General features: G+C 32.8%; 1 protein-coding gene and 1 long non-coding RNA gene across 6 annotated transcripts in view; one reads left to right on the top strand and one right to left on the bottom strand.

Annotated features, from left to right (window-relative positions):
• LOC109546387 overlaps positions 1–19326 on the top strand; it is a 111852-nt gene that overhangs the window by 49545 nt on the left and 42981 nt on the right. For 2 of the 5 annotated variants that reach the window (XM_048669203.1, XM_048669207.1), the window contains exons 1-3: positions 9580–9722; positions 13726–14021; positions 17604–17821. In XM_048669203.1, coding sequence (XP_048525160.1) covers positions 13964–14021; positions 17604–17821 — 276 coding nt within the window. In that variant the 5' untranslated portion in view covers positions 9580–9722; positions 13726–13963. Of the gene's footprint in view, positions 1–9554; positions 9723–13725; positions 14022–17603; positions 17822–19326 lie in introns of those variants that run through there. The other 3 variants (XM_048669205.1, XM_048669206.1, XM_048669204.1) reach the window with 2 other exon arrangements.
• Positions 669–9502, bottom strand: LOC125505431. The gene is made up of 3 exons (XR_007282162.1): positions 9312–9502; positions 1418–1517; positions 669–1364 (listed from the first exon to the last, which is right to left on the bottom strand). It is a non-coding gene; the product is annotated as an uncharacterized LOC125505431 (long non-coding RNA).

The following is a 19326-nucleotide window of genomic DNA, read 5'->3' on the forward strand; positions in this document are numbered from 1 at the left end:
GTTTGACGTCGAAGTTTCTATTGTAACAGATCGTCGGCATTTTTATTTCCAACGCTGGTTAAGTGGTAGTGTATAAAGTTTCTAATTAGTTGCTAAGAAGTTTCCAGCAGTCGAGAAAAGCAAGCGCAAACGGGACAATTTGGAAATTGGCCGGATGTTTTTTCCTACCTAATCAACGGGTCTCCTACAAATCCTGTAATTTAGTTGACGTCAGAAGTTTCTTCATTTTCAATTCGAATCGAAAAATTAAGTTTAATTTTTGAGATTTTGCATCCGTGTAAAACGGCATTTCGCGTCTTTAATGGCAATTCCCATTGGCTATTGATTATTCATAGGCAGAGCATTACGCGTATCTAGCAATGCATTTTGTAATAAATATTTATAAACGCCTGTCTATGTATCTATTTTTCTAGGACAAATTGCTGTGTTTTCTCGGGAAAATGATAAAAAGGATCTAATTCGAAATTGAACGATAAATAATGACCTACTGTCCACTCTATTACTGGATTATCCGCTTTTCTTTTCTTCCCTTCCATTTCGACTTACTCAAAACCTAATTAGCGACCATTCGATTTTCATGGGCAATTTGAGGCGAATTACTGTACAAAAAAACAATCATCATGGTTCAATAATTTATTGGATTTAATTGACCAGTTTTTGTTAGCTGCTAGACTAAAGTGTTTCAGTTGAACACTTATATATTTCTGGAGCTTTCATTTACCCGATGATTAACAGTAAAGATTTAAATTAAATTGCGTTCGTTGTCTATTAATATTTTATTAGAGTAGAGATTATTAGCTCAACAAGTAATATACGTTTAGAACTGAAGAACTTTCAAATGCCGCTTCTCCATATTTGATACAGAAATCAACAAAACACTCGATAGAAGCAAAATGGATTCAAAACACATTGAAATAAAATGCAAACTTCTGAAAATATGCGGGTATTTATACGGACACTCAAAAATAAAATGAGTTTGCTCAAATCTAAAGCAAATCCTTAATAGAAACCGTATTTGGGATTATCGAAATGCGGCTTATTCCCAAATAATAAATATGCAAATATAATCTGTTCGCTTTTGTTAATCGGTTCAGTAAATTACGGGTCGTATACGGAGACTATATAAATTTTCATATCCCCTTGATATCCTCGATATGATACACAGCGAATAAACGGGCTTAGTTTTGACCTGAACAAATTAACTCGAATTAACCGAAAAGTTTTGACCTGTCGGGGACTTTCGAAAATATGGAAGATTGAACCTAACAAATACTGTCCCTTTGGGTCAAGTTATGCTAAATAACTTTATTCGGTGTGTGTGTATAGGGCGTACAAATCCCAGGATTGCATTAAAAGTAGCATTCCTGTAAAGATAAAATCACTCAATTGCATAAGCCCTTAGGGTCGATATCGTCACCTTTACGCAGGTTCATCCGGCATATATTTTCTTAGAATGACTGCCTCAACATGAGCTTTGAGAGTGGTTGGGATCTTGCTATGCAGAACAATAAAGAAACCTAAAATAAAGACAATATAAAAATTATATGAGAAACCATACTTTTTACAAATAATGCGAGTTAAAAATTGTTAAAAAAATTGTGTAATAAGTTGGAAAATCTAATCTAAAACGCTATTAGGGTTCCTGTGTTATTCCCTCTGAAGTGCACCTGTCACGAAACATGAAACAGGGATTTAATCTTCGTCAGCACTAGGTACATGCAAGTAATCCATTAAAATATGTAGGAACATATTCAATTATCAGGCATTAATATTACTTTATCATTTTCGCGTACATGTATAACGAGGTTAATTCGATAACCAAACTTGGTAACTTAATATATTAAACACTGTAAACTGCAGGGATTTGGAGATATAATCTTAGGTCTGCTCAGTCTGAATTTGCTGTGATTTGAAACGGGCAAGATAATGGAATTCCAGAAAAGATAATTATGGTTTCGAACACAAATTTCAAAACGACAATGTTTCTATAAAATTCAAACGATCCCAAAAACCTTAAATTAAAAACCAGCGCAGTCGTACCCACCAGGACACCAGAATTGATGCAGTTTCCGTAATTTCAATGGATCGCTGCTAAAGTAAGAATTGACAGTGATAAACTCTGCAAAAACTAGCAATCAAATGTGCGAAGATCACCTAAAGGAAATATTAGACACCATACATTTTTTTAAATCAGAAAATTCAAATAATGAACGGGAATCATTAGCAACAAACTCAAAAACAGTTTTGAAAAAATTTTAAAGTTAGAAAAATAAGTTTATACTTATAACATTCATGCAAATTTGCTTCAATAAGTGCGATTGTATACCAACAGATCGTTCAACTTAAAATAAGTACAACAAAAATAGTAGTTTTCATAACATCAGTTAAATAGGTATGATAGTTTCAAAGTAATACTAATACAAATAGCCCTGAATTGTATAAAAGTTATTGTAACATCGATTAAACTGAAAAATTTGGAACCTCAGTTGAATTTAATAATAAAAATCAAAATGGCAGACCGTCGCAACCGTCCCGCAAATCTTATTTAATATGACAACTATCCAGAAAAGCTCGTTAAATTTACAAAATTAATTCCGTTTGACCAGGTGACAGGTTTCAACGCCAAATTAGCGTAGAGCTTAACTTAATACCCTTTCGCCCATCAGTTTAAATATAATCTGCTAGCTGTTATTAAACAGTCAAGTAAATTTGCAGCTAGCTAAACGAACAATAAATCCTCATGAGCCTACGTTATTCCAATGACACACAACCTCTAAATCCCTTTAAATTTAACCGATGCGAATTTACTCAAATTAATACATGCCATGTTTCACATAATGTTGAAATATGGACAAAAAATTCTGAGGACAGTTTGAATTAGCGAGTGGATTTGGTTCCATGCAAACGAGCGACTGTGGCTTACTGTATGGATTTGTACGCAAACCAAGATTTTCACTCTGCTGACACATTAAAAATGCTATCTAGTTGAAGAACTGAGTCAATAAATTGGAAATCGAGCAAAGTCTGTCGCAGATAATTTGCTATAAATTTTGCGTAGATTACAAAAAAACATTAACGCAAAAATAAAGTCAGAATTCATCAGTGCAAATTTCCACTATGCGTCAGAAGTTCTCAAATCGCAACATTTAAATTATTATTATTAGTTTTCAACAGAGAATACCGATACCCGTTAAAAATCTGAGCAGTTGTAAACACTGGTCAGTTAATCTCTTGTGCACAGCACTCGGCATGATTTATGGTAATAAAAATAGCAGGATAATCCATCTTATCATAGACAGTTTTATTTCACATTGAACAAACTTGCATGGATAATAAATAAATCCAAACCAAACTATTTGCTGAAAAACGACATGCGAATAAATGGTTCCTCATGCCTTAAGCTATCACATACCAAGGCATAGCATCATAGGATAAAAATTGATTTAAATTTTCTTGTTCGGAGTCAAATACATTTAGAGAGTTCGCGTCTAATGATGAATTATTGCTCGTATGAATATTGCATCGAATCAGAAGTTCGATTGATTGCGCACATAAAACTAGGCACCTAAAATCCAAAGTTAAAAAAATAGATCCGATGAGCCACAGAAGCTACAAAAGAGCAATGTCCGAAAATCTGTGGAAAATGGAACATCGGCAAATAAATTTAATCGTAAAGAAATATGAAGAAAAAATTCTAGTGTACAAAAAATGTTCTAACGAAATGGAGGAATATATTAATAACGAAAATATCTATCTTGGGGTTTAAAAAACGTTTTTTGCGTAGTGGGCGAAATCCTTCTAGAGCAGCTGAATCGATAAACCAGAAATTACAAGTGCTGTTCGATTTGAAATCATTATGTTTAACCCAACATACCGTCCTCTGCAGAACAATATTGTATTACCAATTATCACTATTACCGCTAACTGTATGTAAGTACACCCATATTTTATAATTTTTAAATCAAATGACCTCATTATAAATCTAATTAATAACTCTAATCCAAAAATCATCAAATATTGCTAATTATATTGCTGGAGATGACTGCATTAAATTGGTTTAGTTATGGTGGGAATCGAATATCTCAACAGATTAACTCGCAATTCGCAAAAGTGATCATTCAGTTTACATTGGCGGCGATAATGAAATATTCAATTTCATCGTTTAGATTAAATGATATGTTGATTTGAATTTATTCTGCCTGTTCGCATTTAGCTCGGTTGGAAGGTTTCATTTTTGAAAATTAATTGATTTGAGTTTCAAATTGTTGTGGATTACAGATGCAAATTTATGATCCTGTATCAAATTATGATTAATAAATTTTAGCAGCCTGCTTTTGCAAATGTGATCAAAGCTAGGAACTCCAATAAAAGTAATACTTGCTCCTTGCTGGATCCCGGGTTTTCTAGCTTAAGCAAGCATTATTTGAAATTGGAATAACATAAACCGGAAAATCTGAAGTAGTAAATCCAGGAAAATCTTTGTGGATCTAGTTTATGCGAGATGGCACTGCTTGCTTCCAATATCAACGGTTTTACTCTTATTTCCAGTTTTAATAGGTCGTTAAATTAGTAATTCGAGTGGCTCGCCACAATGTAATAGCACACTTCTAATTCCATCAGCCATTTGAAATTTTACATTTGTCTCATTTCAAGCGTTTTCGCACTTTTATTGTCTCTTATAACGTTTTACGGCTTATCCGTGACAGCGGTTAGCACAAATTGGTTTTGCACATGCTACATGAGAAAAGTTATAATCTCTTATCGAATATTTTGGAACATTAAAATCTTGTTATGGTTCGGTAGATATATAAATAGCCTGTAAAAAGCATATGGATTATAGCGTGGAGGATAAACATTCCCTAAGAGAAAATGAGGATGTTTTTTTTCATTATAGTTGTTTCATATTGTTTTAATATAATATATATATAATATAATAATAATATATAATTAATATATAATATAGTTTGACTATGGTTTGATTGTTTTAACATTGACCGCATGTGATTTCGAATAATTTGAGATTGATAACTTCAAGAGTTGGTAATTGCTGTATTAAACATGTTTCAGTTATTTTATCAGTCTTGTTCAGCAACGATATTTATGCAACTCTACCCTTAACTTGCAAATTATGGGCATTTCTTCAAACACCACAAGAGAATCTACCAAAAGTAAACTGATTTATATTCTCTTCGTTTGGTTCCCCCTTGATAACTCCAAGTTCTGAATGCAGGTAAAGATCTACCAAAACTTTGATTGTCTTTGTTAATTATTGAATTAAACCCGTTTGAAAATCTCCGCATACGTATAAATCTGTCTAAACTCAGAAGTATGGATGACAAATTTATCTCCAGTTTTACAGCTCGACGCTCGGAACTTTAATAAATCCAAGATGGATGGCAAAATCTCCTATATTGGCAATTGAGTTTTACAACTTTCTAGCTCATTACTTATGAAAACGGCAAACTTTGTTTTTTCCTCCAGCAAAGTTTGGCCAGATTTCGTGGGATTTTTCATTCTAAATTATTCCACTGCTTTTGCGGCGAACGTCTTTTGATAAACTTTTATCTCCTGGATGACTTTCACTTAGACTGACAGTGCAGATTTTTGACTCGATTTTCTAAATGACGATTGATGATGGGTTTTCCCACGTTATAAAGAAAAAAATGGAAAATCAGGGATTGCCAGATTTTCGGTTGAATACGCGACAGTTGGAAAATTCAATATTCAAGTGTTTCTGACGTTTTTACAGTTATTAGAATATTATCACTCTGTTGACACTAACAAAAACTGTTAAGTAATTTAACGCATAATTAACTGGGTGAAGTATGTTACTTGAGCAAGTTGTTTTCATTAAATAGGACATCACATGACAGTAAGTTTTCTAGAAATTTCAGATTTTTGCTTATGCAGACGTAGTTAGTAATAGGACAAAGCAATTTTAAACAGCATAATTAAAAGTACCTATAATTTCAGCTGGCGGCAGTTTCAATTTAAATCCGTTTGCCAGTAAATGCAACTTTTACTTGAAGCTTAATTGGTACCCATATTATTATTACTTTGCCTGCACTTTGTTAAAACTTTGAAATTTTTTTCTAAATTACTAAAAAGTAACCGCGGTTGAAACGATATGAGTATTGCAAACTATCTTCAGTTTAAACAATATACTGCAAATTGATTTATTATTATTATTATTATTGTATTTAACGGCATATACTATTTAACATCTTCACTTTCATTTATGCTTACTTGGAAACAACAGCATCTATAAAGTAATCCTCCATAAATATTCACGTAACTAGAATGGATACTATTCCACTTTATATTCTCAATACTTTCGGTTGAGCGTTCAAATATTCGATAGTCCTGGGAAGAAAATACAACTTTTCTCATATCTTTACAGTCTTTAAATTGGCTTTTATAGCTTTTGTTGGGCTTTATTGACTCTTCTCGGTATTTTCTCTTCCACTGTTGAACTATCCTAATGTAAATAATGTTCTTGTAATAGGGGTTATCGTTGCGAGTGAGCTCTCCCTTCGAGAATTCAGGTTCAAAAACATGGGCTATTTCAGAAGTTGATAATAATAAGGAATGGCACTGCATCGTTTTGAATTCAAATACCATCGATTTAAAGAAACATCATTTGGTAACTTCTAATGCGTTATTATTACCAAAAACGACCTCTAAAACTTCAATTAAAGTCAGACAGCTACGTAAAGTATGAAAAGAACAAATTGAAATTGAAAATAAATTATAGTTGTAGGGCCAAAAAATTGGAATTCGATTTCCTAAACTGGCAGATCACAGAGCCTATTCGGTTGCTAAAGGCTGTCGATTAATTTCACTTCTAATTTCCGATAACGTATCTAGTAGCATTACAACTCATTTCAAGTTTTCAGAAATATTCCACTCCCAGATCACAGAATATCCCTGTGATTCACAAATATGAAGCAAAATAAACACTTTTTTCGCCGAATTTTCCCATAATATATCACCTAATCCGGACATTAAATTAATTACTTGGTTACTCTCCTTAATAATGTGAGAAAATTACCTAAATGCTTCATGATCGTTACTCAGATGAATCCAGCTGACTCATATATCATTTTATCCGCTCAAAAGTTGAACGTCATTTGTAAAAACGGCATGTTGTCGAAAGCGAACTTCTCCGGCTACACAAAAGGTGTTTTTTTATGTATTCAGTGCCATGTCAAGGCAATTTTATACATAAGGCAATGACAAGCCAGAGGAGGGTGGTTAATAACACGTCTTTTGCCCACGGCCTGAAATATTACGTTTTGAAGTTAAAAACAATATATTGTTACAACCTTTCAAATTCTATTTATAGCCACTTCAAAGTTCAATTTAGTTTATAATAAGACGAAAAGCAGCGCAGGAGTTTAGCTTAAATGATTTTGCTTTACTGAATCACCTTCCACTGGTAGAACTAAAGGGCTTCTATTTACATTTACAGGTAAAGTTTCCATTTATCCCGAAATGAATAGGTTGTTCCAATTGAGATTTAGTTTTCGGTCTCCATTAAAATCGCATTCATTGTTTAACGGTCTCGGCAGTAATTAAGTAAATTAACATCTGGTAGTTAAAGTTATTGCGATTCTTGAGGCAACTATGGAATAGTCAAGAAGAACTTAAATTCAGCTTCCTATAAATTGGTGTTAATAAACTACAAGCAATAATTTTTACTTTCTTCTTATTACCGACTTTCTTGAGATTCAAAATAAGAAAAAATATTTACTTTATTTACTTTTTGGCACAGAAGTCATTTGGATCACTTAATCGAAATAATAAGTCAAATTTTAAGAGGACCACGACAAATATTTTTGTGAACTAACTGTTATAACTGTGTGAATACATTTTCTAAAGTTTTCAAACTACCTACAATAGATTGCTTTATAGACATATTTGGTTTCACCTGTAGCAACGAAACCCCAAATGAAGACGGGAAGGCGAAAATAATACGTATTTATTCAGATTATAAATTAAAATAGATCCATAATAATTCTTAAAGACTCCAAACAAATTAGCAAAACAAGCATGTAATCTGTTCATGTAAATTGCTTACTTAAAAAAACTTTGCCATTGGTTGTTGTTGGTTTGGGATCTGCATACGCAAAAACTCATAACAATTGAAACAACGCTGTTAAATTTTCGGAAGCACCTGAAAATGAAGGACACTCAAACGCCTGCATATTAATACGCGAGATTCGTAAAACGTGTAAATTAATAATGACAATTCAATGTCTTAAGGAAAGCTACCAAGAGGTAAATGTAATTTGGACACTAATTTGAACTGGCATTGTGAAACAGTTTGGAAGCGCTTTGAAATAACGCCTTAAAAATACTGTAAATTATTGATTACAAACTGTACGAATGAGGACAACTTAATTAATTCTTAAATTAAGCTGAGAACAATGGCAGCGTACTTCTATGATAATAAATTCAGATTATTTAAAAAGGAAATGTTATTTTTTGTGCTAGACATCCAATTTTACAAGTGGCATCAATCTAATTTAGTTTTATCAATACTGTTTTTGGTAAATATGGATGAATGTTTTATACACCAACTTTAGCCTTCAATAAAACTGCTTTTTGGAACGTTTCCGTGACAGATGTAAGCAAAACAACGGCTCAAAACCATTTCTGAAGTAGCAAAGAATCCTTGCATTTAAGAATGTTTTAGTGAAAACCAATTTGCAATTTCTGACTATTTCTTATATCACTTATAGTCAAAAAAGAAATATAAAGCCAATAATTCAACTGACAATCTGAAATAAACCAGAAAATCCAACAACTTTCCAGACAGCATTCTTGTCTTTAGTCATTCTTTGTTTCCCGTTAACACAGCATTAAATTCTACCATGTATCCTAAATATACCTTCATATATTTCATTGGCCCAACATTCGGAACGTACTTCGGCTGGTTGATTGAAATTTTATTTGCTCCTAACATTCTCCTCCGAAGAGTTTTGCAGTATATTGGGGGTACGTATTTTAAATTTGAGACCTTAATTGAGTTTGGATAAAGTTCGCAAAGATGCCGGATAGGGATAAGAAGGATCTTGGCGTTAAACCGATAAGAAAATAGTTAATCAATATTTAGATACAGATTAATTGCTTTAAATTATACGTCTTAATTTTAACTGATATTTGTGTAGCTCCAGGAAATTGATGTGATTAATAATTTAAACTCGTTTACCTTAACAAGTGTGTGCTTGAGGATATATTGGTTTTAGAAACCGGCTTGATGGGTTTGGAACATTTTTTTAATGTACTTACGCTAATTGCTCTCTTACCTCTCCATTTCTCCAATTTATGATACTATTTAACACAATTAACAACTCCATACGTGAACCCGGCCTCGTCACGCATTTGTGTATGGATTGAAACGGAACTTATTTGTAGAAAATTTGGCAAAGTTTGCACAAAATAGACACTTTAAAAATGAACGAGTCCTGGTGATTTGTCAAATGAGCCAGCTGGCAGATGTTCTCAAATGAACCGTAAAAACGGAATGGCATATTATCCTGCAGGACACATGAGTTGAAGCTGTCACAAGTTTGATGCATCGACATCACTCGTTTAGCGTTTTTAGTCAGGAAAGGGTGAGTTTTCAGTTCGTATTGCTATTCAATCCATCACGTATTCGGATCAAATATGCATAATGGCCGAGTGAAATAATTCATATGAATATCGCGTTTTATCAGGTTAGTGCACTAATTCCATCGTATTTGCTGAAGAACGTGTTTTGCCAATAAAATTGGGAATCGTTTTGCAAAATTGAACATTCAAACACCGTACCCAAATATTCTTTGATTACAACCAGATACTTAAACATATAAGTCCATGCTTGTCTTTGTTGATCGGGTTTTACCAAACACGACTGCGGTTTTATCAGAAAATCACACGAAATTCGACATTAAAAGTATTGTAAAATACAACGAGATTTCAAGTGAAGACTTAGTACCTACTATACTTCAGGTTTGGAACCTTCCACAAATCACAATAACATAATCGATTTTTACTACTTGTTCGACACTTGATTGTTTCACCTTGCTCATGATTCGCTATTTAATTAATTAATTTAACCATTTTATTTATAAAAAAAAATAGTGGATTGACAGAATTTTAACTTTGTTTTTTCCATAAATCAAATAATTTAAACTGGATACGTATTAATTACAGAACGGCTCTCTCATTATTGCTACAAATGCAACAAATAGCTGCCATGTAATAATCATCGACTGATAGTTAGCTACTGTTATTTAAAATTGCCATTAAAAGGCGATATTAAATTGTTCCGAAAATCGTCGCGATTAAACTGACAATCTGGCTTTGATCAGGAACGCATCAAAGTATAAAACTGTTCAAATTAAACATCAAAAGGGAAACATCGTTGTTGTTTTGTACCGATCCAACTTCCACCAAATAAAATTAATGATTGAAACAGTTGGATTTTTGTCAACATGCAAAACGATTGTAACTTGTTGCCTGTTTGCCTGCTCGAAGCCCATTTGCAGATTTATTAATGAAATTTCATTTAATTAACTTTTGTATTTTTCTGTGTAACATGTGCACCCAATTTTCGAAAACAGCAACCTAAAAACAGCCCTAATTCTAGTATAGTGCGTCATTTTATCACTTGTATCAACATGATAGTGGTACTGTAAAGTGTTGGGTGCCCAGCAGTTCATAAACTGAAAATAGCTTGCATTTCTCTTATTATTGACGACAAAATATGTTCTGTAAATGTAAAATAATGACACTCTCAGACTGAATCAGAATGTATGCTGAAAGTAACGGATACTGAGCAATTGACTAAAGTAGAACAATTGAGTTTCTCATTTCGTTAGACAAGATCTAAAAAAATCGCATCAAAGGAGAAGAACTATATACAATTAAGATTAGAAATCAGTTATATTTTAGAAATTAATTATGATGATAACTACTTAAAATAATCAACCAAAGATGGAGAATACCTTAATATGCATTTGCATAGACAACTAGCAGGGCACAAGCATATTTTTACAGACCTACTTAAGCCAATCTGGAGCTATGAGTCTCAGCTACCGAATCCAACCTTTATAAACTCCAGAGATATCGGAACTGAGTGATGCCAATATATGTGCTCAACTTTATCATTCAACGCGACACCCCTGTGTCTTCTATTATAGATTGAATTAAGCAGCACAGCGAGAAAAGACACTACAAGGGGCTGACTCAGTATTATTCTTACACCCTGGCCATCCAGTCAGTGTCATATGAGGGTCCCAGGTGGCTCAAGAAGTTTCAACCATCAGATATTATGATCAGCGTTAGCTAATCATTAAGTTAAGTAGAATGGTTACATTTTGTAGAAGTCATGTGGATTCGAAAATACGCGCAATGATTACGATTTTTTTCTGCACATGTCAGATTGTTCCTTATTAAGACACTGGCTAATTGTCTCCATGGACAGATTTATTGCTGCACATTGAGGAAGGTTTACTAAAAAAAATTCTAACCCTTAGGCGCAACTTGCATCCTAGTGGGACAACTACATGTGACTAGAATAAACCGCCATTTGTTTCAAAGTATTTGTTTCAGACATTCAATTTTGGAAATTAATTCAATTTTTTCTCCTTATGACAAAGCACTAGGTTGTTGGGCCAATGAATGCGAAATGTATATATGTGAACGGTTTATCAAAGTCCTATGAAAAATAGCAAGAAAAATCTGTTCGTATTTAAACTGCCTGGATAGGATAAACCGAGACTGAAAAACTCGGTTTAACTAACCAATTTCCAAGACATACAGGGGGTCGCAATAAGGATGGTAAGCGGTTGTATCTTGGAAAGTATGATCGTAGAGTAGTAGTAGAGTGATCGAAAAAAAAATTGATAACAAACTTGAAGAAAATAATTTACTGGAAATTATTTTTAAATTTCTCAGATGACCACTAGATGGCGTAATTCCAAACGGTATTTTAAAAAGTCAATTTCATACAGAAATTGTCCTTATAAGTGAAACATCTAGTAAGTTTAGTCAAAAAATCATAAAAAAACGTAGTACTTTCCTTATGAACTTTTTTCCTAACTTGTCAAATAAAGCGTGGAGGGAGAGTCAAACTGCTTAACACAAAGAAACCTGCAACTCCGAAACGGCTTGACCGATTTCAAAGTTTTTACTATGAATTGAAAGAGCAATAAAAACTCTACAGTATGTGATATAAAAGCAATCTTAATAATTTTCGAAAAATTCTCTGTTCCAAAAAAATTCTCTGTTCAAATTTTTCACAAAAATTTCAAATACTTCCATCAAGTTATTTTACACGCATTCGAACGCACAGGAAAAAATGAATTAAACCGCAAAAACCGCATCTTAAAATAATTTCTAGAATCGATTTAATACTTGAAAATAATAAAGGTTGTCTAATTCAAATAATTAAGGTAGGCTTTAGAAGAAAAAATATTGTTTTATTTTTCGCACTATTTTCAAACTTACTAGATGTTTCACTTTAGGGACAATTCCTACTTTAATTATTTGAATTAGGCAACCCTTATAATTTTCAAGTATTAAATCGGTCCCAGAAATTATTTTGAGATGCGGTTTTTGCGGTTTGGTTCATTTTTTCATTTGCTTTCGAATGCGTGTAAAATAATTTGATGGTAGTTTTCGAATTTTTTGTGAAAAATTAAAACAAAGAATTTTTTTCGAACAGCGGATTTTTCGAAAATGAGTAAGGTTGTTGTTATATCACATATTGTAGAGTTTTTATTGCTCTTTCAATTGATAGTAAAAACTTTGAAATCGGTAAAGCCGTTCTGGAGTTAAAGCATTCTTTGAATTAAGCGGTTTGACTCTCCCCCCACGCTTTATTTGACAAATTAGGAAAAAAGTTCATAAGGACAGTAGGACGGTTTTTTATGATCTTTTGACTACACTTACTAGATGTTTCACTTATAGGGACAATTTCTGTATAAAATCGACTTTTTAAAATACCGTTTGCAATTTCGCCATCAAGTGGTCATCTGAAGAAATTTCACAATGATTTCCAGAAAATTATTTTCTTCAAGTTTGTTATCAATTTTTTCCGATCACTACAACACATACTGTCCAAGATACAGCCCCTTACCATCCTTATTGCGACACCCTGTATATGCTACTCTTCACTGCATATGTGCCAGTGAGAAATAGTAAAGAAATTGTGAACTGCAGTTAACAAAACTCTAAATCAAAGCAAAAATGTAAATAGAAATCGAAATAAAAATAATCTATATAGCAACTCTGAAATTATGCAAAAATGAAAGCCACAGTTGCATGATACGATAAGAAAGTGATTTAAAGTAACGCGAAACACGTTCTAAAGCGTCCTATACAAATTAGCCTAATTAATAAATACGAAACCTCCACGACATCTGTATAAATCTTGCATGAACGTTTCGCTTGAAGAAATCTGCTGTTCTAGCATTCCATCGATGCATATGCAAATGTTAGTAGCAAACAGCCAAATATGTTCAAACTACTTTAATTATTCAAGATTTCCATCCAAAAAATATCTATTTGAAAAGCACTGTGAAAGTGCCATTTGAATGTCTGTTTGGATTAGTTTGCTGACTGCCCTAATGGTATAATTCTACTGTTCCGCAGCAACAAAAAGAAGCACTGAGGCAGCTGTGAAAGCTTTCCTGTCCACAACCGAATTGCTAAAACCGTTTTTTCTTGTTACAGATGTGACCCGATTGAAAAGGAGGTCGAAGAAGCGAATTGGTGAAGGAACACTTTCCGCAGCTGCAATAAAGCCTTAATAGAGGAACAAAGAAAAACTGGAAAACGGCCCGTTCCAGTCGGAAAATTTAATTACTTGACACAAAAGCCGTATTTACATGGGGAGAGACTGTAACAATAGAAGGCGCGAGTGGTTTTTATGTGTTAATGTGTTTTGAAACGATTCTGAGTGACATAAAAGATGGAATATTTTTTAATGAAGCTTTTGTGGTGTTTTCTTTTCGTTGGTTTTGTGGAGGGTAAGTGAAAAACATCACGCAAAAAGCGCCTTTAAGATTAGCTTAATTTTCAAATGTCTAGACCAGGTTCGTAGTAAATTAAAACACATATATTTTAGACTAATTTTTCGAATATTGTTCGAAACCATTTAGAGACCAGTTTGCAACTTTTAATTTAATCGAATTTTTTCAGGCTTCGTATATGCCACGTGTAACAAAATCACATTAAACTTCATATGTTCATTAAGCTCAGTCCCCTGTTCAGTATGTTAATTATACTCATCAGTTTCTCTTATGTCAAGCTCAATTAACTTTTTTCAGCATTGCACCTATATCATCTTTAAATTTCCGCAAATATATATGTACTTTGGAAGGTTTGCAGTAAATTGCAAATAATTACGAACAAAATTCACTTTCCAAAAGCATATTTTATAAATTTACACAGCAGGTTTCATCTCAATTAAATTAGCTCTATAAAAATAATTTAGACAGTAGCAAGCAAAAGGTTTTTCCTTTACAACTTTATAATTTATTACACACGGTGGGGTTATTTTCTGACGGCACGAAAACTTTTGTGTCGACATTTTATTTCAATAAAATTAGAGGCTAATCATATTACGCGAAATACCACCGAAAAGCGCACATTCACTATTAAATTAAAATTTGGTTTCAGGCATTCAATAACATTAGGCTTTGGAAATACGAGGTTCTTTGGAATTTTTAATTTATTTTGTAATATAAGTAAGTAATAAAATCTTCAACGTCGATGACTAAGGGCGCGTGCTTTGCAAGCTATTTGGCAATATAAAACACAAAATACGTACGTATATTTTTTTAAATATGGGATTCCGGTGGATGTAAATTTTGTTAATTTAATAATTGTTTGTTAAGATTTGTTAATCATCGGTAGTTTTTAACACAAAAATAAATAAAATGATGTCCATCGCAATAAATCGCATTTTATCGCGATCATTTTTGCTGCAGGTTTTTCGAAATTAAAGACGTTAAAAGAATAACAAAAATCTGTATTTGTGTCTTTGAAAGGATCTGCATCAAACACTTAATAACAGAAACAAGAAATGAAAATCTTTATTTTCCATAAATCTTAATTCTTCTGCAAAAAAAACGTTATTTTACATTTTTCTTAAACTACACAAGTCACAGCTCGACTATGCGTATTTTAGAGCGTGACACTTTCCTTGATATAGTACGTACTTTATTAGATAAAGTGCGGAATGTGCACGCTATTAATAAAGTTTACTATTAACAAGCAGAATAATTTAATATTCAGCTCGAATCAAAGTAGGTTACTAAGTAATTTTTTTCAGCTTTAACCCCAACGTCAATTAAGAGCCCAAACTAACTTCAAATGGCAAATGTTTTTTTTATTTTTATACATTAGATACACTTAAACGTGAACTAAAATGAGAAAATGCAGTTTTATTTTTGAACCCCGGTGAGTCACATATATTTCTGTTCCAAATTGCAAGTCTTAACGAAACTATGGTAAAATAAATGTCCCTATAAGATCCATAGCCTGCAAAGCCAAACTTGTCGTATTTTACGCTTTACTGTGAAGTTCAAAGTAAATAAATCGACACAGTTTTCGGAAACACATATGTTTGTTTTCAAATTACTTGATATAATGCACAATTTCAAAAGTTTTTGTGTTAAGTTGTGTCATTGACTAGACCATGCCTCACTTCAACAACATCACAGTGTTCTAAATCAAAATTATTGCAAATTCAATTAAGGCCCGGAATTTACATTAGCCATGCGATAATTCAGAAGCTGTAATTACTATCAAGTTATGTCGAGCACCTAAATGAGCTTTTGCCATAACTCTTCCAGTGCAGTCATCAACAACAATTGTGAACTAATTTCCAAAGCAATAACAAGCCACTTAGGTTTTTTAATCTTTTTGTGTCGACGCTACTTGGTTAAAGTGAGTGTCAAGCCACTATGTAATTTGGAATTGAAAACACAAAAATCAAAGAGAATTAATGATCTGGTGGATTTAATAGAACAGATAGGCGCACTAATTAGCAAAAATAAAGACAGACTGGTAGCAGTTCCAGACATGCAAACATGGAAATGGATGTAAGAGAATTAATGATTTATTCGACGGCAGCTCCAAGTTCGAAACCAACACAAAGGGAAAATTAGCAATTCATTTGCACATTTCCTTGATGCCATAATTAATGAATATATGGAATACCATTCCATGAAAATATTTCTTATAATTAATTAGAGTAGGCATTTATGATAATCAGACTATTATAATAAGATCGATTTCCTATGAAAACAATTTTTTATTAACACAGTGTTTTCATTAATAGAACACCCAATTTTGTATTCAGGATTTTGCTATTGTGCCCGACCTAAAAACGTAAATTGTCAATTGATTAAATACCTCTAGCTTGGAGAAAATGTGACACATAGAATTACGATGAAAACGAAACAATCGAAAATACGACGAAAAATCCGAAGGCTAAATTCAATGATAAGAAAACGTCAATTAAGCTTCTGCATGTTGCAGAGGCCCGTGACTGAAAAACAACAAAAAATTTGTCCATGCTGTGAAGACTATAGAAGAATTAATATTTGAGCGATACGGAAAAATATATTAGATATATTCAAAAGTTTCTCCAAACCATTGACAATAACTTTGGTTCAGTCTTCTACAGTTTATGCCTATTCATTTTTCTTATTGTTATGTGTTCTACAAACGTAATAAATAGCTGAAAGATACTGTCCAATAGTCCAATAAATCAAGTTATTTTATTTCCCAAATTTGTCTGTGATGGTAATCTGGAGATATTGAATGTGAACGTTCACAAACATGTGGCATTATTCGATCTCTTCTATTGATAATATCCATTATAAACTAGATGATATAGCCGATGTTTTTGATAGCAAAAACCTTAATTTTTCCAATATCGTTGCAGCACATATCCAGCACTGAATACCGCTTTTCATGAAGACAACATAAGCAATTAAATTATGCAGTAGATATCCAAAAGAAGAAAACTATAATTGTTATTTAAAATGACAAAAAAATGGCCAAATGTAAAAAATTCTAGTGCCAATAATACGTTTTTATTAAAAGGAATAACGTTTGCTTATCAGTCGAAATCGCAGCCATTTTCCATAAATTTCAAAGTCCCTGCTCATATTTGATATGAAACTCAGTAAATGTGAATGGCGTCAAAATTTTTTATTTATTAATTCGCTAAAAGCCATCGTTAAATATTTTTTATTTGCTAGTATGGCCCTGTTTGATTAGATTCGAGGTATTATTTATATTTTAATCCATGGCGTTTTTATAAAATTGAAAAATAACTGAATTTAACGAGGGCAATATAAATTGAAGATATAGAGCTCGTAGTTGATCTAGATGAGAAAATTTACACGATTTAAGAATTTTCCAATATGCAAATTATTAAAACAGAAAATTATTTATAGTATTCAAGAGAATGCGCGACCGAAATTTTCCATTTCTTATGACTATCTTCTGTGTCACACTGGTATATTTTTGGTCAATATATGAATTAGCTTTAAGTTTTTGTTTTCTCGGTACTTATTTCGCCATTTTTGTTTCAGTGGTTTACTCAGCAGGGAATAATTTCAAATGGGTACGAGTAAATGTGCCACAATACAGAGTGCCAGGTGAAACAGCCCAATTGCAGTGCGATTACGATTTAGGCAATGACACTCTATATTCTGTAAAGTGGTATAAAGAGCACGAAGAATTCTACAGATATGTGCCAAAATTGCGGCCAGAATCCAATTCCTATAAAGTTGATGGAGTTCATGTGGACGTAAGTACCCTAAATTGTATTAATTTAGTTAGAATACTCTAGATTCAGTTGATAAAAGAGCTTTTCGATAAATTACGAAACCGTTTTCAGGTTCAATCACCACACAAAAAGTAAATCCTCGTTGACCTTCCCATTATATGTCTTCGCTCAATTAGGTTTGATATTTACGACGCCCATAAATTTTTACGGTCAATTTCATGCCGATGTCGCGGAAATGTGAAAATAATAATCAATATACAGCTTACCTATGAAATGGCTTGTAAAAATGTTTCATTTTTTTGCTAGTCCGTATTCCCGTTTTAATTTTCCAATGGTTTGATTCTCATAAGCCGGCTGTATCAAGTAGTGTGTTTAATCTCACCAGTTTGAAACGCTCCTTTAGGATGTCCATTCAACTCAATATAAACATTGCTAATGACGGAAGAACGTAATGGCAAATTACCAATTTTACCAAATTTTAGTAGCATATTTGCGTTCATGTTATTCCGTCGATATTATCCCATTATTACGCTGAAAAATGTTCACGAGTCTCGGAACAACTTTTTCGTACAATTGGATTAAATCGATTCTATTTATTATGATCATCAAACGTACCATTAAAAGTCGCAAACCGCAATAAATATTGATAGTGACAATAGAAAAAGTAAAATATATTAAGTAGCCCAAAAGTGTGTAATATGCAAGTAATCAGTGTATGAATCATTGAATGTATCTTATTTGCCGTCGCGAACTAGAAACCAATTTCATGTTGATCAGTTTTGGGGTCATTTGAATTGAATAAAAGTCTGTCTGAGAGTTAAACTACAAAATTTAATAAATTTTACCATAAATGAAATCTTTAAAATCGTTAGAAAATCTTGAAAATTGAAAAGTGTACATCAGTGAATGCAACTATCGAGAACCTTATTGGCTGATTTCGGACACAAACGTAATGGGAAAAAATGACTGCATTTAGTTTGTCAATATTCACAGACTACCATCCCAATTTTCTCAATTGCGGCTTTCATTTGTCAGTGGAACGCTATCAAACCTCCGCACAAGATAAAAGCGTTCCAGATATTGGCAAGACAAAGAATCGAGTGATTTGGGATTATTAAAATTTGAAGCACGTAAAACGAATGCAGCTTGTATTTTGTCGTCCGCTCTATAATAATTTACTCTGATCGGCTAAATGTGACCTGAAAGAAGAAGTGTCATCGATTTTCTCCCGCTATGCTCAAGATTTATTATAATTCATAGAAAATCGCTTTACCTGCATCATATTTTAAAAGTTGTGTATCTTGGATGTCTGCAGTTATTTTCTATTTTGTTTATCGTACCAAGCAGCGTAGCGTAGGAGAGATTTGTGACGGTGCTTTAAGGAATTTGGGTGTGTTTGTTTTATTATATTTTCCTGGAACAGATATTGTTGAAGTTCTGCAATTCAGCGAGAGTTTATAGATGAAAGGAATATTACACAGTTACGCAGAACTTTATAGTTTCAATATTGAAGCGAATATATTTAT

The sequence above is a fragment of the Dendroctonus ponderosae genome, unplaced genomic scaffold (assembly GCF_020466585.1).
Source record: "Dendroctonus ponderosae isolate FM_Combo_2020 unplaced genomic scaffold, Dpon_F_20191213v2 Dpon_F_20191213_8, whole genome shotgun sequence".
Lineage (NCBI taxonomy): Eukaryota > Metazoa > Arthropoda > Insecta > Coleoptera > Curculionidae > Dendroctonus > Dendroctonus ponderosae.